We start from the raw sequence: 26815 nt of genomic DNA, 5'->3' as shown, positions 1-26815 counted from the left end.
TGTCTTCCACTTTTTCCTTAAACCACCAGAGGTTATTAGTCAAACTAGACAGGAAAATTATATATACAGAGCCATATTTACCCTGTTATAGCAAATATGTACATCCGCATGGTTAGAATATGTTTGAAATCAGTTTCTTGATGAACCAGATGAAGGCCCCAAGCTAAAATGCATTTGTTTAATGAATTTGTTCCCTAAACTTCCACTATTTATGAAGCTTTTTGTTTCCACATTTTGAAATGCTGCAGGTAAAGATAAACACAATACAAAAACACGTTTGGTTTGTGCTTTCCAGTGTGAAAGCCCACTTTTGCAATTCTTTGGAGAAACTCCTTTGTTTTTACAGTGTTTTTATTTTGAAAATTTACCAGCATGCTTCCACTATACGCAAAATCCAGTTACTTGTAGGGAGGTAAAACTTAGGAATGACAGAGCTTTGACAGCAGGGAGACAAAGCGTACACGCAGCAAAATCAGCTGAAATTTACTCAAAATGCAGATATCTAGAATATCTAGTGTTTTTTTTAGTTCAATATACATATAAGAGACACACATATCTAGCCAACAAGATGAACTTGTCTGATCATGTAGGGTTCCTTTTAAAAAAAAAAAATCAGGTGCTTCTAGTCAGCTAATTACCTTATGATGGATGTGACAAAAGCGTTAACAAGAGTGTGATGAATGAACAGTTATGATTTTCCCATATTAAAAAACTAACATTTTTCATAGAACAAGCATTAAGAAATTTACCCACAAACTTTATATCTTATATATGATTGAATTAACCACAAGTTCCCCATAAGTGGTTTTGTCAGAGGCACCGGAGCCAGAAGAGTGTCTCTTCCTGTTGGATGATAACACTCTTGCACCAGCACCAGGAGCTGGCTGCATTTCACAGCCTGGTTCAGGAGTTGCGATTTGTTGATGCGACTTGTTAAGGAACTTCTTCAGGCTGTCCCAGGAACAGTTTGATGTTCAAAGTTCAAAATATGCTTTAATGGCATGAATGGTTGACACCTTTGTTACCAAAGCACAGTACATCAAAAACAAAAAATAATAATAAATAATAATATATTGTATAATATGATAATATATAAATTATAATATATTGATGCTATATATTGCCATTGTGGGTCACATGACGGGATACCCCATGCATGTATTTTATACATATGAACATATTATTCAGCTGCAATCTCTCTTGAGCTCTGCTGGAGGCTGAGTGCATATTTGGGTCCTTGTTTCTAGGTTTTGGATGTCCCAACAGGTGATGGGGCAACACCCTCACATGTAGAAGCCTGTGTGAAAGCAACCTGCATCCTCCAGAGCCTTCTGAGGTCAACAGAAGCCCAACCTCCACCCCCTGAAGACTCAGTCCCCATGGGTGTCTTGTATCAACAAGTCCACCAGATTACTAATACAGCCAAAGGAGAGGTTCCCCTCATATTTCAACTCTGAGGCTGCTGAGCGGTGCTGGAGGCTTTTAGTTGTGACCAACCCAACAGTATTTCACAAACAAAAGGCCCTTTTCAGGGCCACTGAACTCTATAGAGAGCAAAGATTCAATAAGCTAAAACCCAGAACTCTAAATGATCGATCTATCTATCTATCTATCTATCTATCTATCTGTCTGTCTGTCTGTCTGTCTGTCTGTCTGTCAATTGATTGATTGATAGTGCTTGTTAAATGAAAGTTATTATCTGGCAGACTGTGACTATTCAATGGTCATCAAAGTAACCAGCATCTGTTGAGTGTACATTAGAGTGACTCTGTGACTGTTAAGTGCTCATCAGAGTGACTCTATGACAGTTGAGTAGTCATCAGAGTGACTCTGTGACTGTTGAGTGATCACCAGAGTATTTCTGTGAATGTTGGGTGGTCATCAGAGTAACTATAACTGTTGAATGGTCATCAGAGTAACTCTTTGACTTTTGAGTCTTCATCAAAGTAACTCTGTCTGCTGAGTGGTAAACAGAGGGACTCTGTGACTCTTGAGTGGTCATCAGAGCAACTCTGTGACTGTTAAGTGCTCATCAGAGTGACTCTATGGCAGTTGAGTGGTCATCAGACTGACTCTGTGACTGTTAAGTGCTCATCAGAGTGACTCTATGACAGTTGAGTCGTCATAAGAGTGACTCTGTGACTGTCAGGTTTTCATCAGATCGACTCTGTGACTGTTGAGTGGTCATCAGAGCAACTGTATGACTGTTGATTGGTCATCAGAGCAAATCTGTGACTGTTAAGTGCTCATCAGAGTGACTCTATGACAGTTGAGTGGTCATCAGAGTGACTCTGTGACTGTAGAGTGGTCATCAGACTGACAATGTCACTGTAAATTCATCAGCAGAGGGACTCTGACTGTTGAGGTGTCATCAGAGTTACTGTGGCTGTTGAGTGGTTATCAGAGTAACTCTATGACTCTTGAGTGGTCATCAGAGTAACTATGACTGTTGAATGGTCATCAGAGAAACTTTTTGATTTTTGAGTCTTCATCAAAGTAACTCTGTGTCTGCTGAGTGGTAAACAGAGGGACTCTGTGACTGTTGAGTGGTCATCAGAGCAACTCTGTGACTGTTAAGTGCTCATCAGAGTGACTCTATGGCAGTTGAGTGGTCATCAGACTGACTCTGTGACTGTTAAGTGCTCATCAGAGTGACTCTATGACAGTTGAGTCGTCATAAGAGTGACTCTGTGACTGTCAGGTTATCATCAGATCGACTCTGTGACTGTTGAGTGGTCATCAGAGCAACTCTATGACTGTTGATTGGTCATCAGAGCAAATCTGTGACTGTTAAGTGCTCATCAGAGTGACTCTATGACAGTTGAGTGGTCATGAGAGTGACTCTGTGACTGTAGAGTGGTCATCAGACTGACTCTGTGACTGTCAAGTTTTCATCAGTGACTCTGACTGTTGAGGTGTCATCAGAGGACCTCTGCTGAGTGGTTATCAGAGTAACTCTATGACTGTTGAGTGGTCATCTGAGTAACTATGACTGTTGAATGGTCATCAGAGAAACTCTTTGACTTTTGAGTCTTCATCAAAGCAACTCTGTGTCTGCTAAGTGGTAATCAGAGTGATTCTGTGACTGTTAAGTGCTCATCAGAGCAACTCTGTGACTGGTCAGTAGTCATCAGAGTGACTCTATGACAGTTGATTGGTCATCAGAGTGACTCTGTGACAGTTGAGTGGTCATCAGAGGAACTCTGACTGTTGAGTGGTCATCAGAGGAACTCTGACTGTTGAGTGGTCATCAGAGGAACTCTGTGACTCTTGAGTGGTCACCAGAGTTACTATAACTGTTGAGTGGTCATCAGAGTAACTCTTTGACTTTTAAGTCTTCATCAAAGTAACTGTGTCTGCTGAGTGTCAATCAGAGTGACTCTGACTGTTAAGTGCTCATCAGAGTGACTCTGTGATAGTTGTGTGGTCATCAGAGTGACTCTGTGACTGTCAAGTTTTCATCAGTGACTCTGACTGTTGAGGTGTCATCAGAGGAACTCTGCTGAGTGGTTATCAGAGTAACTCTATGACTCTTGAGTGGTCATCAGAGTAACTATGACTGTTGAATGGTCATCAGAGTAACTCTTTGACTTCTGAGTCTTCATCAAAGTAACTCTGTGTCTGCTGAGTGGTTATCAGAGATACACTATGTTTTTTGTCCATGTCTTGAATGATTTTGGTGGGGTTTTTTTTATATGATCTCAGTTTTTATGTTTACTTCAGAGCACCTTTTTTTCTTTTTTCTTTTTTTTTTTAGATTTTTAGATTTATTTCGGGCATTTTTTGCCCTTGATTAATGGGGCAGCTGAAGAGAGACTGGAAATGTGAGGGAGAAAGACAAGCACCAAACATGTGCCGAGACCAGGAATCAATCCCACAACCATTGCGTCTAGTATCTGGGTGCTTGCTCTACCCTCTGAGCTACACAGAGCACTTTTGTACAAACTCTATTTATGTTAAAGTGCTCCATCAATAAATAAAGGTGACCATTACATGACACTGGGGGGAACATTCTTTTTTATATATATCTTTATTAAATATATTTTAAAAATTCCATCGGTAGATGCTTTTGTCTTACCTCATTTTCAAATGTTTGGTAAAGTTTTAGGCATGTAGGATGCTAAGGATTCATCACAAAGCCTGATGTGCCACAACTCAAGGCTGGAGAGGTAGTGGGGGGTGTCCAGAATCAAGCATGACACATGTCAACACGCAAGTGTACCCTGGCAGCCAAGGTCAAGCTCGATGGCATCTCTTTTGTCCAGGCTTCCTTCCTCCTGCTACTACACCTGAGGTTGCCAGTGGTTTTCAGGCCCTTGGAACATCCACAGCATGACCAGGGACTCATGGTAACCCTTCTACCTGCTCAGACAGTACCCTAAACCAGTGGTTCTCAACCTTTTTAGCCTGCGATCTTCGAAATAAAGGTGCCAGAGACAGGGGACCCCTACTGTACCTGAAGGTGGTTGAACAGCCATGCCCAATTCAGAATAGTCGTGTGCAGACAAGGCTGTCCATAATGGGGGGTAAATGGGAGAGCTTTCTGGCGCCAAGTCCAAACTGGGGGACCATGGAGGTTAGCAAAACCATGGTCCATTGTAAATTTAAGCTGCGATACCCATATTAAACCTGAATAATAACCACTCTTTTCAGAGGAACAAATATCTTTATTTATTCGTGTGTGTAGTAAAAACCCTTTGTAAAAATGTCAATCCTTCTTGTCAAAAAAGAATGAAAATGGTTTGAAAATAGCTAAAAATGGGCTGATGATGGAAAAATGGTGGAAAAGGTGGTAAAGTTGGATTTTAAAAGTAGCAAAATAAAAAGTCATGATGATGATTATTCTGGGTTAGGAGTGGCAAAAATCAGTTAAAAGTGGGTTAGGAGTGGCAAGAATTAGTTAAAAGTGGCAAAAATAGGCATAAATAGTGGTAAAAAAAAAAAGGAATTAAAAAGTGGCTGAAATGGCTTTAAATGGCTGGAAATTTGAAGGAAAATTGATAGACACTGTCAAAAAAGGTAAACTGAGAAAGAAAAAGTAGGTAGATATTGGTAGAAAATGGTTAAGCTGCCAAAATTTGGCATATCAAATGATGAAATGTGGTTAAAATGGGAAAAAAATTGGTGTAAAAAGTGGGTTAATAGTGGTAATAATGGGTCAACGGAGACAACATTAATCTTAAGTGTCAAGAATTGGTTTAGAAGTGGCAAAAACAGGCAGAAAAAAAGTGGTGGAAAGAGTTTAGAACTGATCAAAATAGGTGTTAAATGTCAAAAAAGTGTTAAAATTGGTGGAAAAAAAATATGAGAAGGGGTTAAAAAACCTATCTGGCCCTATGTGAAAAAGTCATTGCCCCCCTTGTTATATCATTAACTGTGATTAACCATGGTTCTTGGAATGCTGATTTCACTTTCCCTAGCCACACCCATGCCTGAATAGCGCCAGATTTGTTGAATCAAGTAATCCCTTAAATAGAAGCTGTCAGACAAAGTGAAGTAGGCTACAAGATCTCAGAAAGAAACACATCATGCCATGATCAAAAGAAATTCAAGAACAAATGAGAAAAAAAGTGATTGAAATCTGTCAGGCTGGAAAAGGTTACAAAGCCATTTCCAAGGCTTTGGGACTCCAGTGAACCACAGTCAGAGCCATTATCCACAAATGGAGAAAACTGGGAACTGTGGTGAACCCTCTTAGGAGTGGTCGACTAACAAAAATGACTCCAAGAGTGCAATGGCGACTCATCCAGGAGGTCACATGAGAACCTATAGAACAACATCCAAAGACCTGCAGGCCTCACTGGCCTCAGTTAAGGTCAGAGTTCATGACTCAACCATAAGAGTAACACTGGGCAACAATGGCATCATGGGAGAGTTCCAAGGCCAAAACCACTGCTGACAAAAAAGAACACAAAGGCTCATCTCACATTTGCCAAGAAACATCTGGATGATCCCCAAGACTTTTGGAGAAATATTCTGTGGACTGGTGAGACAAGAGTTGACTTGATAAAAAGAACATCATGCCAACATTCAAACATGGTGGTTGCAGTATGATAGTCCAGGGCTGCTTTGCTGCTTCAGGACCTGGACCACTTGCTGTGATTGATGGAACAATGAATTCTGCTGTCTACCAGAAAATCCTGAAGGCCAACATCTGGCCATCAATTCTTACTGACAAGCTAAAGCGCTCTTGGGTTATGCAGCAGGACAACGACCCGACGTATACCAGCAAGTCCACCTCTGAATGGCTCAAAAAATCTGAAAAAATTAAGGTTTCGAAGTGGTCAAGTCAAAGTGCAGACCTAAATCCACTCATGTTTTCTTAGATACCAGAAGGGGGGGCTCAAAAGAATAAAGGTTGGGAACCACTGCCCTAGACCGTGCCTGCTCGCCACATCCCACCCTTACTCCACCCTGTGAGGTAGGACTTGAACCACTGGAGGGCAGACCCTGAGAGACCAAGCACATTTATTTATTTAATTATTCAATCATTCATTCATTTGTCTGACACAGACTGACTTCATATTTAAACTTGATTGAACATAATTAAAACTACATCCGCTGATCTTGGGGTATGTTAAAAAAAAAAAAAAAAGCATATGAGAGAAAGAATTATGTAAACTGATGAGATCAGATCGTCTGATCCTTATTCTTGTATAAACCCTCCAATTTATATTGTTTAAAAAGAAATAAAAGAAAAAGGTCAGGTTTTGGTGAAATTCAGACTGGATTCGATAATTAAGAGAAAAAGAAATCAGAAATCTGTGATTTTGACAAGGTAGTTGACAAATCTTGTTTTTTTTTATAAATGTTGCATTAATTGCTGAATTAATGAAAAAATAGACTGCGTGTTAGAGTTTAGAATAAAATTTTACATCCCATGTTGTGTTGAATACTTACCATTGCACTTTGTAACATACTTTAACAGCACAGGTTGTTTCAATTTTTAAATTAGAAGAGTCAGAGCCTGGATGAGTTTGATCAATTCCAGTTTTCTTCAGAAAACCAGAATAAAAGTGAGCTTGATTATGTGATTCTAATGAAAAATACAAGATGGTGCCAAAGGTGGGTGAATCTTAGGAAAGTTTAAAGTCTCTCTTGTTGGCTCTTAGTCGTTCTTCAGGGTTTTCTTTAGTGTTTCCCAACTTCAATATAATTTGCCTGCAGATGTTTACCATTGTGTCGCACTTCCTTTGAGGAAGGAAGCTTGTAATGCTACTAAGAATAAAGCAAGGAGCACGTCATTGCATAGTTTTAGTGAAGAACAGAACCCCTATCACAACTTATTATAACTTACTTAACTTTTTATATGTATATTTTTTTCCTTTTTTCAACCTGTAAAACTTAGTTTACTTTAATGTTATACAGAAATCAGTTAGGGGGACCTTGGAATCAAGCTCCAATGCTGAAATGGGAAACCAGGTTTTATTTCATATCATGTTAAACTTTGTTAAACTGATAATCCATTAAACATTATTTTAGTATTGCCAGGTAAAAAGGACCATTTAAAGTAAAAAATAACTGAGATATGATGCTACATTTGTTAGCCCCTTGAAGGCAATTACAATGATGTGTTCGCGTAGAGCTCAAATTTTTGTTGAATGAATGTGACACACTCCCTTCTGGTAGGCCTAACACTGCACTGCACACCAAAACAATCCAGACAAAGAAATTATTTCTTCCCTCAGGCCTTCACTTTAATGAAGGCCCAACAATCACAGAGTTACTCTGAAGACCAATCAGAAGTCACAGAGTTACTCTGATGACCAATCAAAAGTCACAGAGTTATGCTGATGACCAATCAAAAGTCACAGAGTTACCCTGATGACCAATCAAATGTCACAGAGTAACCCTGATGACCAATCAACAGTCACAGAGTTACCCTGAAGACCAATCAAAAGTCACAGTTACCCTGATGACCAGTCAACAGTCACAGAGTTACCCTAATGACCAATCAAAAGTCACAGTTACCCTGATGACCAATCAAAAGTCACAGTTACCCTGAAGACCAATCAACAGTCACAGAGTTACCCTGAAGACCAATCAAAAGTCACAGTTTCCTTGATGACCAATCAAAAGTCACAGAGTTAGAGTAACAAATGGCAATTAATTAAAAAATCTACTCTGCAATGCCCTTCCTGCCTCTAAGAATTGTTAGTGTCTTCAGAGACATTAATGCTACCTAGGAAGAGTTTGCCACACAGTACGTTTACAGAGATGACTATGATTTAAGTCTATTTGCAGATGTCTGATTTAAGCTAAATAAATGGCAGTTACTCATTGACTGTTCTTTGTGACCACGTAAACACTTTCAAAGTAATATTAAGTCTCTGAAAGCCAAGTGTCCTTATTAACGTTCCCTGTTTATGAAGGAAAAATATGGCGAATAAAAGATAAATATTCATTCTCATGTTATGTTACAAGCTTTTTGGTGGGCCCTACAGGATGAAGCTCTTCGTAGCCATGTTGTCTGGTGTTAACGTGCTTATTCATCATGATATTTGGGCCACCTTTATTTTGAGCCAAAACTTTTTTGTAAGTTTGAGAACTTATTATTGAGTTGTTACAATATGAACATTGTTTTCTAGTCTAAATGGTCAATTAAATGGTTTATTAAATCCTGATATGCTCATGATGTAAATGTGTGATAAGAAAACAAATGGAAAACAAGTGTTGCATTTCATACCGTTGGTTTACTGTAAGCAATAAATTCACATATTCACTCACTGCAGTGCTGTTTCAGAGGAGCAGAATGCAGAATAAACCAAACATTCACTGGATTGTTCTAAACAGTAAATCGTAATGGGTGTCCGTTGTTAGAATGTAGTTCAGTGAGATAGACATGTCTTTGGGACTTGGTTATACTGGGACTCCTTTCTTGGCTTTACATCTTATTCCTTTCCAAATACAAATAGCAGCTAAACCACAAAACACACCAAGGACGAGCACAGGAGCCCCTAGAGCCAAAGCCACTGTGGTGTTAGCTCCCACTGCTATGACCACCCCAGCCAACACCAACACCACAGCAGCTGCTGACGCCACTCGTATATTCTTCCTTTTAACCTTTTTCTCCTTCTCTCTCTCTTTCTCCTGCTTCTCCCTCTCTGCGTCCCACATTTTCCTCTCTTCCTCTTTCTTCTCTTCCTCTTCCTTTATCCTGAGCTCCTCCTCCTCTTTCAGCTTCCTCTGGGCTTTCTCGTACATCTCGTTGGTGTAGTGTTTCCCTCCATTATCCTGTATCATTTCCTTGATCATGGTGATCAGCTCTGTGACCTGCACACGGTCGTCTGCGTCATTGTTGTTGAAGGCATGGTACCTGCGGCCAAATGTAATGGAGAGTCTCCGCAGCTCCTTGCACTCTTTCAGAGCATTGTCAGCCTTGGCCTGGTCTTTACATGTAAACAGCATGATGGTGTACATGGAGGCGTCGTCTCCAAAGTTATCCTGGATCCACTTGACAGCGTTTCGTTCTTCCTCGGTGAAGCGGACTCCTAGCCTGATCACCAGCAGGAAGGCATGAGGCCCAGGCACCGACATCTTGACACACTCCTCTATCCTGGTCTTTAAGTCTTCCTCTGTGATGCCTGTGTCAAACAGACCAGGAGTGTCGATCACCTGCACCTGAGTCCCGTCCACCTCTCCGCTCTGTGTCTCACAGTGTTTGGTCACAGACACGGGGCTGGGGTCTTCTTTGAATGCAGCTCTCCCAAGGATGGTATTTCCTGTAGCACTCTTTCCTGATCCTGTTTTTCCCACTAGGACAATCCTCAGGCCTCCAGACAAATCCAGAGCTGCAACAGCAGAGGCAAAACAAAGTATATGATACAAGGGAAAAGGAAATCCTGTATATCAGTTTTTTTGCTAAGCTGTCAATGCATTTTTCTGCACCACTTGGACTGAAGATTGTAAAAAATGTGTATGGATTTTGTGTTTCCCTCGAGCATAACTTACTTTCATAACATTTGTAAAGATTGTATTTCCCGTGTTTGGCAGAATAACCTTGGCAAAAATGAAACATATTTACAAGATGATCTATTCAATTTAGTACTCTATAGCCCTCATGCACCCATATTGGATTTAAATGTTTCATGTTATCATGAAGACAAAAACACATGAATGTGCAGTTATGTCCCTACTTTAGAAACATATTTATTATGCAATAACTTTAGAAATAAATCACTTTAAATTGATTGAGTGTGAGAGTGGACACAATGCACAGTCTCCATGACCTGGTCAGCTTTATGAATGTTGCAGAGCGTCCTGTCGCAAGCAGTTGTGAGTTTCAACCTGTCCTGTCTTGAATCTTTGGTCTGAACAGGGCTGTAAATGTTGCTAATTTTCACAATTTTTACACACCGTCCCTTTAAAACTAACCCATTATTTTTTAAAGTATAAATGCTTTCAAAAACATCCATGCTATGACTCCACCCCAGCTACAGCCAGGGCATCAGGTTTTCAGGGTGCCCCTCCCCATAAATGACTGTATGTAGTGAACAGACATCCAGGCCATAACAAGCACAGTAACTCAAGAGTGCTTTGAGGGATTTTCTTTTCTGCATGACGTCCACTCGGACTCAAGGAAAAACCGACTACATTTTGGACATACAAGATCAAGGTTAAAAACCACCCCAGTCATCCTTGTTGACACAACATGGCACTAATGCCGTCTAGCAATCATGTACAGTACTTATAAAAAGTATTCATCCCCTTGGATGTTTTATCCTTTATTGATTTTATAAATCAATCATGGTCAATATAATTTGGCTATTTTGAAAGAAAAAAAATACAAAAAAGACCTCTTTAATGACAAAGTGAAAACAGATTTCTACAACGTAATGTCAGTTAAATACAAATATGCAAGATAAAATAAGTGACTGCATGAATACACACCCCCTTTAAAGTGACTGACCTAATTTAACAGAGGTCCAGCCAGTTGGTAACCTTGCAGATGGATACGCCCATTTCTGTGTTTCTCACTGGTGAATCCATTTTACAAAGCTCCTGTCTGAGTCATTTGGGCCCGGTTAGAAAGTGACAGGACCAATCAGTGACGAGGGGCAGTACTTACAGCCAAGGCGGAGTCATGACGTAAGCATGCAGCAACAAGAGGCCAATGCAATTATGGTGGAAGACATTAGCGTGGATGCTGCTAAAGCGCCAGTTTTATCAAACCTTGACAACATTTCTTCACTAAAAGAAGAACAAAGAATATCACTGAGTTGTTTTGTCCAAAACAGCAAAAGTAATGTACTGACATGTCTACAGTCGCCATGGTACATGTTATGTAGTTCTCTATTGGGTTTACTTCTTTGGTAGGGGCACACCTTGGTAGCGGCTACATCACGTGTTTTGTTGCTCTGATTGACCCATAAAGATGTGATGGACAGAACATTCATCCAATCACCCTCCAACTTTTTCCAAAGGCTTCGCCCTTTCCCAAACACTGTGTATAAGTGGTTTACCAGATGGATGTGTGAAACAAATCCATCTGGCATGCCAGGTTAGCCAATTGGTGCTAGTAGTCTCACAATTAGTGAAATGGGGATCACCTGAGTGCAGTAATGTGTCTCAAGCCATTGCTTATAAAGACACCTGTGTCTGGAGGATCCAACCACTGGTTAATCAGTATTCCTGGCTACCATTACACCATGAAGACAAAAGAACACACCAGGCAACTCAGAGAAAAAGGCTATTGAAAAGTATAATCAGGGGATGGATACAACAAAAACATTCCAAGGCACATATCAAGAAATGGAAGGAATATGGCACATGTGCCTTCATCCCAAACTGAGTGACTGTTCAAGAAGGAGACAAATGAGAGAGGCCACCAAGACAGCTATGACTACTGTGAAGGAGTTACAACTTTCAGCAGCTGAGATGGGAGAGACTCTGCATACAACTGGTTCTATATCAGTCAAAGCTTTGGGAGAGTGGCAAAGAAAAGGCCACTGTTGAAGAATTCACTCTTCACTAGAAGTCACCAAAAAGAAAATTCTTCGGTCTGATGAGACCAAAATGGTGATTGTTGGCCATTAGGCAAGACACTATGTTTGGCGGACACCAAACACTGCACATCACCACAAACACATCATCCTCACTGTAAAGCACAGCAGGAGCAGCATCATGCTGTGGGGATGACTCTCAGTAGGTTTCCCTTGAATGCTTGTAAAGGTAGAGGGTAAAATGAATGAAGCAAGAAACAGAAAACTCCCGGAGGTCAATCTTATTCAGTCTGAAAGAGAACAACTGCTTGGGACAAGATTTATTTCCCAGCAAGACAATGATCTGAAGCACACAGAGAAAGCTACACAGAAATTGTTTAAAGACAATAAGGTGAATGTTTTGAGGAGGCTGAGTCAAAGCCCAGACCTCAATCTAGTAGAGAATTTGTGGCTGGACTTGAAAAGTGCTGTTCATGCATGATCCACGTGCAAGCTAAAAGAGCTTGAGCAGGTTTGCAAAGAAGAATGGAGTAGAATTTCAGAGTCCAGATGTGCAAGCCTGAATGATTGATGATGCCAAATGCTGCATCAAAAAGCATTTGGCTGTATTTTAGTGCAACATAATAGCGCCATTTTATTTGGTCCATAATATCCCAGAGTAGCACCAGTTCATCTGCTGCATCTCAGTTCAGTTCAGCAGTCAACTTCAAGTTATTTGGCAACTTTATTCTGATTCACTTTAAAGGTATGAGCCCCAAAAATAAATCAAATTTCTTATGATTTACTTACAATTCACATAACTAATGCCAAAATAATAAACATGGTGCAGAGCTGCAAAAAGTAACAGTAAAGTTTTGTCAGGACTGTACTCAAGAAGAAAAGACAACAAATTCTAAAACGTTTGTCTAACTGGGATTGTTTCAAACTTTTGTGATGCTTTGCTGGTAGTCTGGAAAGCTACAGGGATTGATTTTTGTGACAGTGTTGAGCAGGTTTGTGGCTAAAGTTTGAATACTTGATATGCAGTATAATTTATTCTTAGCTGCACCATTATGCATGTATCTGTATATGGAGTTCATGCATAATCACTATATCACTGCTGATGGGTGCCTGTTTCTTCTAAGCTTGTAACATTCCACCTTAATTTTGCTGTCCATGCACACTGTTTCTCTTGCATACACCCAACACTGCTAGTATGTGATAGGTCATCACAGCTCAGCTTATTCAAAACAGAGGCCAGGACACTTCCCTTGCTTAAAATACAGACCCTCATATATGGATTCTACACTCATATGCCGAATCTAAAAATAGAGAAGACATGCTCAGTAATGCACATAAAAGCTATTTCAAAGATCAACAGTTTTCAGCAGTGAAGGAGAAAGGACACTTTATTAAAGCTTCTGTGATGAACTTTCAGTTCACGGTCAATTTGGTGACCTCTGTGGAAAGAATTGTATCTCTTGCCACTTTGCTGGTCCTGTCTATAACATTTTTTAGTATCATGAATTATTTTTTTTTAAAAAAGTCTTCCTTTTGTTGCATTGCTTTGCTGCAATAATTCATGCAAAAGGAGCCCCGACCAAGTATTGAGGGCTTTACACGTTCATACTTTTTAGTAGGCCAATATTTCTGTGTTAAAAATCCTTGTTTTATGGTTTTAAATAATATTCTTATTCTCTGAGACATTGAATTTTGGGGTTTCTTTAGCTCTAGGCCATTATCATCAAAATTTAAAGAAATAAACCCTTGAAATATATCAGTCTGTGTGTAATCATTCTATATAACAGGGGTAATCAAATAAAATTCAAAGAGGTCCAGTCAGAGAAAATGTATTAAACCGAAGGTCCGGAACATCATAATGTCTAACTTGAGTTAGTGTGATACGTGCATCTGGGTGCAATTTCAGGGACTTGTTGCGCTGATAAAATATGAAAAAAATTTTTGTCTACAGCTCACCTGTTTCTCCATCTGTGAATCTCTCCTTTAGGGCCCTATGAAATCCATTTTATTTTTTGCCAAATTCTGTTTTAATATTTTTGAATTCCATTTTTTAACCTTTCCACTAATTTTACCATAAAGAGTGCCCTGTTTATGTAAATGAATAAAATGTTCACCAATTAAATAGAAACAACCTTAAATTTATTGATAAAGGGCCACAGTTGGCCTATGAGCCACAGTTTTAATAACCCTGACATAAAATAACTATAACCAGTGTAACAGTCAGATATTTCCAACAAAAGACAAATCCACATGTATAATCACATCCTAACTGATGTTTGTAATGTAAATGAAGAAATCCTTCTGTTCTCTCAAACACAGAGTGATAGTAACTTAATAAGAAGGTACCATTAAAGTTAAATGGTTAAAACTAAACCTATTACCTAAACTTTTCTTTACTCTCGCAGTATGTAAAAAACCATGCAGTTTGATGCTGCATTGTGTTTTACTCCTGACTGTAACTTTTCCCTCCTCATCTCTCTCCATCCTCACTGTCTGCCTGCTTCATATTAGACTGTGTTAATGCAGACATGTATTGCGTCGTTAAGCAACCAAAGGGAACTACAGTATCTACAGGAGGAATTATTGATACTCGAATGGAACATCATTTGGACTGTGGGACTTTGAGTCCGTCCGACTCCAGTTTGAAGCCCTGGAGGGGTGAGTAGGTGAGAGGTGTGTCTGTGCCTCGCACAGAGTCTCTCCGTGATTCTCGTGGTGAGGTAAAATAACTCATTGCACGGATGAGTTTTCTTATGTTGTCCCGTACTGCCCCGCGTTGAGCTAATGGGTGCTTCTCATTACAAAGTATTGTCCATCCTCGCCTCCTCTCTCCTCAACTGACCTGGATATCATTCTCCTGCCGCCATGATGAAGGATCTTCCAATTCCTTAAATGCACCTGGAGGGAGAGTCTAGCTGCAGCCGCAGCTGCTACAAACCACGCTCTGTACAAAACACACCTAACCCAATGAGCTACCTCTAAACCTAACCAGTGGAAACTAAAATGCTAAAGCTAAGCTAATAGCACAAGTGGGCGTGTTTTATAGGGACCGTCTTTGAAGGGGGCGTGGTTTGTACCTTACCCACAGATGTGTAAGATATTTTGTAGGTATTTTGTAGGTAGCGTGTTTTGTAGGGGGCGTGGTTTGTACGGTGGCCGCGGCTGCAGTTGGGTATTATTGCCTGGAGGAGGCGAGGATTGAGGAAGGAAACTGCTCCGGGAGGACCACTGAGCAAGGAAGCAGCGGTGTATCCTCCACGGAAGTCTTTTTACCAAAGGTGCAACATGATTGGTTTGGAGGCGCGGCATCTGCCAGAAAAGCCGCACCTCTGCATGGTTTATGACTGTTTATATTCTTACAGCACTTTAAAAAAATAAAAAATAAAACTTTTAGCCTAAAACAAAGATAGATTAAATAATAAATACGTTTATGTTTTAACTTTATACAGAATGATATAATCTGACAGAATTTCAGCCTCACTAAGGCAGAAGTTTGTTTGTTGTTCCTGTTTAATTGAAAAAAAAAAATCAACAAACTCACAGAGCTCTGTGGTGGATTATTGATCAGATTACAGATTATGTGAAAGAGAGCCTCAGTTATCAGCTAATAAAAATGGATCTGTAGGTTACATAGATGAGGATATTAACACTGATTAAATGGTTGAGTTTATAAACCAAATAAACATTCTTCTGATAATCAGATATGTAATATAAAGAATGCTTTTCTTAATCCACCTTATTCCTAGTCCCCATGATTCTTTGCGTGAAATATGGGTGCAACTTCCAGTCCCTTCTATCTAAATGGGACTTTGCATTGAATGCGAGATGTGAAACGCAATTTTTAGAGAAATTTGGACATTAAAATATGTAACTTTCGACTGCTTCACCTCAATTGGGACAATATTTTTATTTCTCTGCCTTCTACTAACCTAGACAAGCATATTTAGCTAACTTTATTAGCTTCATATCAGTATAGTAATAAACAATCATGTTTTGTTAAATGAGTTGGGACACCACCTTCAGATAACATTTCTAGTTTGTGGGGTTGCTGAAATTCTTATTCCACCAACTAATCCCTCTTAAAATGTGGGAATTATATTAAATAATATTATCCATGACTGAAGTTGTCACTTCTTCAGTTTGGTAAATGTCAAGTTTTGAATTAATGATGAATTAATATTGAAAGAATTACATCCCAAATGCATTTAAACAGTGAACAACATGTTTAAAACACTGTTGTTAAAGACATTAACTTTGTCACGTAATTAGTACCACAACCGAGACCACAGGTACTGAGCATTTTAGAAAATATTCAAACATTCAGCTCATTTAACATTTTTGAGTCAACAAAAATAAAGCAATAAGTGCGCAGGGTTCAAGTTCATGACGTATTTATCAGATGAAAGATCTGAAAATCATATCTGAAAATAATGGACCCAAGCGTGCAAAGGTCTTAAGTGTGTTATTCATGACTAATGTGTTAAAGAGCATGTTTCTTATCATCTGTCATCAAATTTGCCTATTTTATAATTTTCAAATCTAGCTAGCTAACCAAGCTAGCTAACATTAGATAGATGTACTGCATTGCATGCATTGTTTGTGTGCACACATATGCAATACATACAGCACTGTTAGCTAGCTTAGCTAGCTAGCTAGTGTTAATGTGTTGATACAAAAGACTTACCCTTTCACTCACTAGTAATGAATGACACGCCATACAACCATTTCTGAGGTAAAAATGAAAAATACAGTACTTCCATGTATCAGATCATGCTGTGTAAAATAATCTTCTTAAGGGGATACTTAAACATTTTGGCAAATTAGCCCATTGCCATAATTCCTATAGTCTTAGTTATAGGTTCGTTTCCTTTAGTTGTCAGTGAAAGCTGTTTTTAGATCTGGGGGGACCAATATAGCAGCTGCACAGCTAACGCTATGGAAGCAAAACTCATCAAACTCATCAAATACACAATCCAGCAACTCCAAAACACTCTCGTGGACAAGTTGTGACCTGCACATTCACAACGCTATGAAATAATAACCTTATAATTATGTAACATTATGACACATAAAGCAAATACTCTGAACTATTTCTTGAGTAAACCACTGGGTGGAGTGACACAGTGCAGCAGCCATGTCTGGAGTGTAGTTCCAGCTTTGCATTTAACTTTAAAACATCTCCGTCTCATAATGTTCCATGATTATTTCATAGCGTGGTGAATGTACAGGTCACAACGTGTCCACGAGAGTGTTTTGGAGTTGCTGGATTGTGTATTTGATGAGTTTGATGAGGGAAAGCAAAAAATACCGTCTCCTTTCATAGCGTTAGCTGTGCAGCTGGTATATCAGTCCCCCCAGATCTAGAAACAGCTTGTACCAACAACTAAAGGAAACAAACCTATTACTAAGACTACAGGAATTATGGCAATGGGCGAATTTGCCAAAATGTTGAATCATCCCTTGAAGGGGTGACACTTAGGCTATCATATAGACTGTGTGGTTCACAAAATACATATTCCTGACAGTCACAGTTGATAAGAATCAAAGGTTCTCATGTAAGTCCGTAAGAAATGGATGTAAGGCATGTTTGAGCCAATTATGGTAGAGTGGGGTAGTAATATAAAAACTAGAATTTTATAAAATGTAGTCTATAAAAGATAAGTAACAATTTTAAATGGCATGATACCAATAACACGTTTTTGTTGAATAGCTGGAATATGAAATGATACCAACTTTTCATTACAAATATATTGCAACATCATTTTGACCTACTTATGCATCTAAGGGTTAAAGTGTCAAAACCAGCAACAAGTGGCAAAAAATGGTTAAAAGAGGCAAAAATACGTGAAAACGTGCGATAAAAGGGGTAAAAGTGGCATGAATTTGTAATTTAAACATCAAATTCTAATAATAGAATATTATAATATAGAATGTTATAGAATATTATGACCTGTTAAACAACAGAAGCTGGATTTGACCTCAGTCAAACAAAGTTATTCATCCATGACATCATCGAAGAAAAATGTTGGTGATGGCCACAAGGGAACAGGCGGGCGGGGCGGCAGAAGAACTTTTCTGAGCATGTGCAGAGGGCAACACTTATGGAAGCAAACTTGGAAAGTTTGTGACTTTTAAGGGCAGTTGTTTCTAATTTAAATGATCAGGTTATATTTCCGCACATAATAATACGCTAAGAATATAAGTGTTTAGTTTTATGAGATGTTTTTCAAGTTTTTATAGTTGGAAATGTTGAATGTTATATTGACTTTCATAAATCTGAAGGCTGAAGAATAAAAAATAATTCCTGAACTGTTTGCAGGACAGCTGAGATGTCAAACCTTTATTACATTTACATCAACTGATTATTTTTTTCTGGTTTAAGAACAATTTCAAAAACATCTTACTGCCATTTATACAGTCCAGTGTAATGTAAGAACGTATTCATCCATTTCTTGAAGCTTTTTATAACTGTTCTTTTTTTAGAAAGTGAAAAAAGAGAAATGCCTGTGTATCATATTGAGTTTTCATGCATGAAACAATGAATGAGCCTACCATCGAAGTTGTTCAGACCACACCCATCAGAGCGAGGTAGAGTTTTCTGCTTTTTCTCTCGAAGTGGTATTTCTGAGTGTGATTGAGACACAAAAGAAAACAGGCTGTTAGTCACTGAAATTATTATCCAGGTTATTTTTTTCTATTTCCCTCTGTACTCTCTCCAGTGTCAAGTTAAGCTGGCATCCTACTGTGATCAAAGGATGGAGGGGCTTATTCTTAGATAAGAAGTCACATAAAGTGTCTTACCTTCAGCCATTATTTTGGATTTACCTTCCCCAGTTCCCAGGTGGCCAAAAAAGTAATCCCAGCCCTGAGTAATGATATTAGAGCAGCTCCGGGCTTGACGTGAGACATGAGTGTTGTGGGAAACTTGTGGAAGCCTGGCCTTAGCACAGGGGGGCTTCCTATTTCCTTGTATTGTCTTTGGTTTACATCAGAAATGTGCATCCCCCACAGAGCCTGTCCAAAGTTTGACCGCTACTCAAGAGGAGCGCTCAGCTTCTTTAGCTGGCCATTAGACGTACTTTAACCATGACTATAGGACTCTTGTGGGCATTGTATACATAAAATGTTTTCTATTAGTCAAAAGTCTAGACTGCAGCAGGCCAGTTTAGCACCCAGACTCTTCTACTGTGGAGCCATGCTGTTGGCCTTCACTGAAAGACACATCTGTATGGAAACATATACTGCTCTAAAGCCTTTCCAGTCCTTCCTGATGTGTAAGCTGCCCATGCCATAGATTCTAATACAACCCCATACTATCAGAGATTGCAGGCTTTTAAACTGTGCACTGATAAGCTGGATGGTCTCTCTCCTCTTTACTCCACAGGACACTGCAATCAGTGGTTTCCAAAAAAAATAAATACATTTTTGATTCATGTGACCACAGAACATTTTTCCATTTTGCCTCAGTCAATTTTAAATGAGCTTTGGCCCAGAGAGGATGGCGTCATGTCTGGATCGTGTTCTTGTTTGCATGACACGGTTTAACTAAGCATTTGTGGATGGCACGGCAAGACAGTGGTTTCTGGAAGCCCAGTGATTTCCAGTAAAGACTCTAGCTTTTAATGCAGTGCTGCCTGGGGGCCTGAATATCATGAGCATCCATTATTGACCTCAGCCTTGTCCCTTGTACACAAAAGTCTTCCGGATTCTCTGAATCTTTTGATGTTATTATGGACTGTAAATGGTGAGATATTCACTCTTCACAATTTCACATTTTGAACATTTTTCTGAATTTGCTCCACAATTTTTAGATGCAGTTTTTTACATTTTGGTGAACCTGTGCCCATCTTTACTTGGGCACAGACTCTGCCTCTCCAAAACTTTCCTTTTATACCCAGTCATGTTACTGACCTGTTTCCAATTAACCTAATTAGTTGTACAATACTCCTCCAGCTGTTTACATCAGTCCCACTTTCTTTTCCTGCCTTTTGTTGTCCTTTCCCTTTATTTCAGATGTGTTACAGTCATCAAATTCAAAATAAGCTCATATTTGTCTTGAAATGGTAAAATGTCTCAGTTTCAACATCTGACATGCTGTTTATGCTCTACTTCAGATAAAATATGGGTCAATGAGATTTGTAAGTCATTGCATTGTTTTTATAAACATTTTACATAGTGCCCCAACTTTTTTGGAATAAGAATTATGTTAAGCAGATATGGTACAGCATTAAGAGGCATCTTTAGTGAGGCAATAACCTGTGTGAAGACATATTAGTTCTTAAATGTCCACATTTGTTTTGTTGCAGGTGATCCCAAGACAAGATGAATACATTTCTAAAGCAATCAAGCGCTTCCAGTCATAAAGCACCACAGTGATGGGGGTAAAGCAACAGTTTCTACAATAGCAGACATTACACATTTACACCTAGCAACCTTAAGATCCTTATCTTTTTGTCCCTTCCTGCTTTGCTCTGCCTGTGCTTCCCCCTCTTCCTCAGTTTCCTCCTGAGGTCCTGGTAAATCTCATATCTGTATCTCATTGGTGAAGTATGAAGCCTCCTGTTTTATCCATGGCCATAGATATTTTGACACTTTATATGTAGTTATGGTCAAAATAAGAGCATATCTCTCTCTCGCTATATATAACAAGAGAGCGATGTGCTCTTATTTTGATATATATAACATTATATATATCAACATTTTTGCTGCTCTTTGATCCATTTGAATGGTAGTTATTTCCTTGTCATTTCCTTCCAAGTCTTTCAGATTTTGGTTGCCATTTTTAAGCATTTGAGACATTTTTAGCTGAGCAGCCTATCATTTTCTGCATTTCTTTATGTTTCCTCCTCTCCAATCAACTTTTTCCCATTTTACTCAGACTTTCAGAGAAATCCACTATAACCAGAATGAACATGTGCTGCCTTCATCCTTATGACCTCATTATGAATAAATGACCTTAATGATTGAACTCCATACAGCTATTATTTTAACCAGTTAAAGATTCAATTATACAAAATCAGCAGCATGGATGTCATGACTGTTGGTTTTCCATTACTCTATAACACCTACAGGAAAAAAAATGGTTTAACTATTCTACCAAACAGTGATCTGGTCATTGATGTTGGCCTGCTATTATTTTGAGCACCACTATCAAAGTTTAGAGGATAAATATAAGCATATACAATCAGCTCAAAAACAAATCAATTTAAACTCAGGCTTTATTAAAATATTTTTAACAGACACCATCACATGGAAAAAATTGTCAAATGCAAAGAAATCGGTAAAAGTAACATGTTTCCATTTCCCAGTAGCCCACAGAGATTACATAATATTTATTTCAAAGTTTGGTTTAAGGTTTGAGCAGAAAACTTCAGTTTTAGGCTATCCATCTCTTTTTGCCCCCTGCTTAGTTTTGTTGAAGTCTTTGACTATTTGAACATGTCTTTAACGCAATCAAAAGCTTCCCGTCCCAGCACTCCAGCTATAAGTGAAACTAAATGTGAGGGATACCATGCTCCTAATCCAAGCAGTCCCATAAAACCATAAGCTACCATTTTACATGAACCCATTCTCTCCTTTGCCTTTCTGATTGTCTCTTCCTCCTCCATCCTTCTTCTCTCCTCCTCCTCTAGTTCCTTCTGGGCTTTCTGGTACATCTCGCTGGTGTAGTGGCTTCCTCCATTGAACTCCACCATTGCATCTATCTTATCTAGAAGTTGATGGACCTGGTCTCTGCTTTGTCTCTTGCCATTAATAAGAGAGTGGTATCTTCCTCCACACTCTGTGATGAGTTTTCGTAAATATTTGCTCTCTGACACAAAGTCCTCTACAGATTTACCCTCTAAAAAGTCAGCATGTGTGAACAGGACTATTGTATACATGGAGGAGTCAGAGCCAAAATTATCCTGGATCCACTTCACAGACGTCTTCTCCTCCTCGGTGAACCTCGCCTTCAGACTGACCACCAACAGAAAAACATGGGGTCCAGGAACAGACTGTTTAATACAATTCTCAATCTCCCCTTTCACGTCCTTTTTTGTTTGGCTGGTATCAAACAGCCCTGGGCTGTCCACCACAGCTATGCTCCTGCCACCATCCTGAACCTCCACTCTGTGACACTTGGCAGTCACAGACTCGGGTGAAATGTCTCTTTTAAAGGCACTTTCACGCCCCAGGATGGTGTTTCCAGAAGCACTCTTCCCTGATCCTGTTTTCCCCACCAGAACCAGTCTCAGGTCCTCCAGTTGTTTAGAACCTGGGGTCAAAAAACAAAAGACTCAATAATCAGGAGTGTGTTTATTTCAGGAGCTGTGTACAGCAGTTTGAATATTAAAATAATTACCAAATTATGAGTAATTATCAGGAAAAGGCTTGTGGTGGCTGATCTGTCTTAGAACATGATACAGGATTTTTTTTTTTTTTGACAATATCTTACATGCCAACATTTACAAATTAAAAAACACAAGTCCTTAAAACACACTGCAAAGTTCAAAAATGAGCAAAGAATTCAGCTAAAACAGGTCTGTTGGTCCTGCCTAAAACCCCACAAACTTAATCATTTGTATAGCCAATATTTACAGTTGGACCATGTCTAGTCCACATGTAGGCAGGTATTTTGAAAACAGCCCTCTCTAACAGACCACTAAAGGGGGACGCTGCCACTGTCAGGTCTAATCCAGGATTTAATTATTAATAGACCCTTTAGAAGTAGTTATGTTAACAGTGGCTCACTTTATCTTTGTTAGCTTTAGCTAAAGCTAACATAGCTTTATAAGCTGTGCAGTTAATGTTTCAACGTAAGCCACTGCAGCTGTGTTAGCTTTAGCTAAAGCTAACATAGCTTTATAAGCTGTGCAGTTAATGTTTCAACGTAAGCCACAGCAGCTGTGTTAGCTTTAGCTAAAGATAGCAAGCTAAAGCATGCTACCATTGCCATAAAAATCTCTAAAACAGGGCTAGCTTTAGTAAACGTAGCATAATCTAACTTAGCTAACGCCATTTTGTTTGCTTTAGCTTTAGCTATGTTAGTTTTTAGCTATGTTACCTACAAGTAGATTTGTTAGCTTTAGATTTAGCCCAAGATTTAGCTACATAGCTATTTTAGCTTAGTTTATATTTCTCTATGCTACCTATGTAGCTTAAATAGCTAACTTTTTTTAGCTTTAACTACAAAGCTATTGTAGCAAAATTAGTTCTATATTTTGCTACATTACCTACATAGCTTAAATAGCAAACATAGCCTCTTTGGGGTTTAGATTAAGCTAGCTATCATAGCTTTGTGAGCTTTATATTTAACTGCAATACCTAAGTAGCTTAAATAGCTAACATAGCTAATTTTAGCGTTAGATTTAGCTACGCTAGCCACATAGCTATCACCTGGGTAAATAGTCTAGCTCCATTGGCTTCAGCTGTAGCTGTGTTAGGGTGTTTTTAATTAAGGAAAAGCTTTTTCCTGTAAGCAGTTTATTTGATTTTGCAGGTCACATTTTTGGCTTCTTACTTGTAAGATAAGATAATACTTTATTGGTCCCCAGAGGGGAAATTCTGGTATCCTACCTTGTAAGGGCTTACACTTTAAAGCCTGATAACTCAAATAAATGCAAGAAAATTCTACATTTTTTTTAAACTGAAATTTTATTTAACCTTCAACTGAAATCCAACAAAAAAAAGAAACAATTTCCATAAAATTTCACATATATTTTTTTTTTCACATTTGATACATTCAGCCATTTTGGCAACTGATAATCCACTGGAAGGCTCTTTTGTTATCATTTATCAGATCGTATCCAAAACATTTTAAAGTAATTTATTGATCATGTTGATTAGATAAAGGTCTCATAAAAGTGTGTTTCAAATATGATATACAGTAATATGCTTTAAAGGGGTAAGGGTAAGGGTTAATGCCATAACCAGAACTTTAATACAGTTTTATTTTGAAAGTTTTAGCATGTATTTCCATCCTCACAGAGATGAAGTCTCACTGTAGTGGTCTGGAAAGGCACTGTGTGCAGTCTGCAGCCAGGCCGTCTTCCTTCAAAGAGAGGACAAACCTGTGCACAGTGTGACTTTACAAGTCAGAATGTCAGTTTTCCTATCTACACATATGTTCCTAGCTCTTATTTTAATGAAGAAATGTGGTCCAGCTCTGATGAAAGTACTGCTTTACTACAGCTACATCCAAGCAAATCCCCACACCTGCAGCAGCTATAATCACCTACTTCTGGTACAATTAAACCCCACCTGCAGCTACCGCCTCGTCCTCTTCAAATGACATTAATTGGCTAGGTCCGTTCTCAGACCTGGCACGAACTCAGATTGGAGCTTTACACTGTGGGTTTACCAGAGACAGACATGGAAATCTGACAATTCCATCAGCTTTGTCAAGTTACAGAAATAGTAAAAACAGAGTTTCTAAAAAAGCTCCACCCTGGGAGGAGTTCGGAAAAATGGTGTACTGTCAGTGAGCTAAAATGTGGTCTCTGAGTGTACAGAGGGTCGAAAGAAGGAGAAACCTCAGTTTTTGAAATACCTGCAAACGTGTGGACAAGGCCTTAGGCTGATATTCACAGCCCACATATTGGTTTAAAGTGTCTGCAGAAACGTTCAAATCTGCCGATATCAATACCATTCTGATAATACTGTGCATCCCTAGTGTGTGTATGGGTGTGTGTAAATTAAGAAAACATATAAGTCCTGGGCTCTTCATTGACTTGTAAATTACAGGTGCACATTGGTTCCTCTAGGTTCCTAGAGGTGGAGGAGTGCTCTTTGTCTGTGACTCTTATACACCTCCACCCACAGGTGAAGAGGGATAAGTCCCATGGGTGGAGACAAGAAAGGTGAGGCACACAGTGTTTAACAACAGCAGTCTTTTTGTTACCACAGAGTTTCAGAAATGTCTGTACAAATAAGGGCATACGGTGTTGATTGTTAAATAAAATGATCATTTCCTTGGCTAAATCATACTAATTCAGTTGGCCAGTACTGGCATCTTTCTTTATGTGTGGGCATCAAGCTCATGAACTAAGGTGGTCCATTTGTGAGAAAGCGTGACCACTGAAGAATTAAACACCAGCCACCACTAGATAAAAGTCATTCAAATGATGGATTCTACAGGGTGTTTTACGGATGTACGGAGTTTGTTTTAACTAATTTATTTCAGCTATATTTTGTCATTTTATTGGCTTCACACCTTTGCTTTCTTCTTTTCTGTATACGTACCTTCGTGCTGAGTTTTGCAGTAAGCAGTTGGAGCACATAAGGTCATCAGCACAAGCAGGGTGCACCCAAGGATCCAGGTTCTAAGTTGCAACATCTCTGTGACAGCAAATCCTGTCTAAAATGTACAATTAAACATAAAGAATTAAGAGGTTTAGTAAAACATATATATGTATTTTTTTCGCAAATCATTTCCCCTTTGTTCAAACATGTTTTGACCTACCTGTAACAGTGTCTCTGAAGCTGTGTGATGCAATCTCTCAGGTGGAAGGATTCTTTTATAGCAGCAGCCAGAGCACACCCATTTTTCAAACGTCACTTTCGCTTTCTGTCTAGTTTCATTTTTCAGAAAACAGTTCAGAAACTGACATGACACACCCACTGAGGAGTCTCAAACAGGAGGGAGCTGGTCTGTCTACAGAATTGGCTGTGTCCCTGAGAAAACCCAGTGAGTGGGAATTCCCCAGTTGTGATTTATTGATGGTATCAATGCATGAATGTGGGATCACATCTTTGCAATTTTTCAGGCATTTTTCTGCCTTTTTTGCAGCTTCTTTTTGCCACTTTCTCTCTTTTCAGCCTTTTTGCTTCTTTTCACAACCATACTATTCTTTTCTAATAAAGTTTCTCAGTTTTCTGACATCCTGGCATTTGTGCACATCATTACCAAGCTATGAAGTCTGACATGACTTTCCTGATCATTTAGTTCAATGTGTCCATTCACATTGTTAACATCACCAAGTAAGAGGGTAATTCTGTTTTAAGAGGAGGGGTTTACATTTACAAAAAGGCTTTAGCAAGAATAAATAAAAATCATTTTGTTGCTTTGATTTCGAACTCAAGGCCCAGGGGCCAAATCTGGCCCGTGGTACAGGTACACCCGGCCCGCAAGATCATGTCATATTCTCATTATAACTGGCCCTAAAATATGAGGTCCGCAGATTTCCTCCAGTATAAAAAAAATGTAAATTTAACCTTCTTTAAGTCATGAAAATGTGGGAAAAAAATAAAAGTAAAAATAATTAGATAAAAAGAAATATAGGAAAAGACATTCATTTGTGTTTTCATTTCATATTATACATTTTTCATTGCACAATTTTGACTTTATCTAATATTTTGGCCTTTTCAATTTACTCTTTTCACTATTCATTGAATATTTTGACATTGTCAATTTATTATTTTCACTATTTATTGAATATTTTGACTTTGTAATTTATTGTTTTCACTTTTTATTCAATATTTTGACTTTGTTAATTTATTAATTTCACTTTTTATTGAATATTTTCACCATTATCATATATATTAACCTTCAGGTGCACCATTTTAGATTTTAAGTCATATTTTTTCCTTAAAAACATGATTGCGACTTTCTTCATTTGGTTAACTGTGGACCCCTTTAGGCTGTCAGGTTAGACCTTAATTCAGAATCCGGATCCCTTCTGTGATTGAGTTTGATGCCCCTGCTTTAATGACAGTTGTCATTAAAGCAGGGGGTTATTTGTGGTTAAAATGAGTGACTAATAACAGCACACCAACTTCATACACCCTTTTTTACAGATTTGCAAAATTTAACATGGAACCCAAACAATAAATACTTTTAACACAGGCCTATCTAAACAACAGTTTAAAAACTTCATGACTGTTAACATGATGAG

The 26815-nt window shown here is 38.7% G+C and overlaps 1 protein-coding gene across 1 annotated transcript; it reads right to left on the bottom strand.

The window, feature by feature from the left end:
• Nucleotides 1–8673: 8673 nt before the first annotated feature.
• Nucleotides 8674–25390, bottom strand: LOC121508865. Its single transcript, XM_041785980.1, has 7 exons — nucleotides 25384–25390; nucleotides 25164–25278; nucleotides 21372–22197; nucleotides 19129–19153; nucleotides 18744–18918; nucleotides 18495–18566; nucleotides 8674–9791 (listed from the first exon to the last, which is right to left on the bottom strand). The coding sequence occupies exons 2-7, from the start codon at nucleotides 25255–25257 to the stop codon at nucleotides 8860–8862; spliced, it is 2124 nt and encodes a 707-aa protein (XP_041641914.1). The 5' UTR covers nucleotides 25258–25278; nucleotides 25384–25390; the 3' UTR covers nucleotides 8674–8859.
• Nucleotides 25391–26815: the final 1425 nt, after the last annotated feature.

This window comes from Cheilinus undulatus, linkage group 4 (assembly GCF_018320785.1).
Source record: "Cheilinus undulatus linkage group 4, ASM1832078v1, whole genome shotgun sequence".
NCBI classification, from domain to species: domain Eukaryota; kingdom Metazoa; phylum Chordata; class Actinopteri; order Labriformes; family Labridae; genus Cheilinus; species Cheilinus undulatus.
Note: the sequence above shows the minus strand (reverse complement) of the source record. Positions and strands in the feature narration are given on the sequence as shown.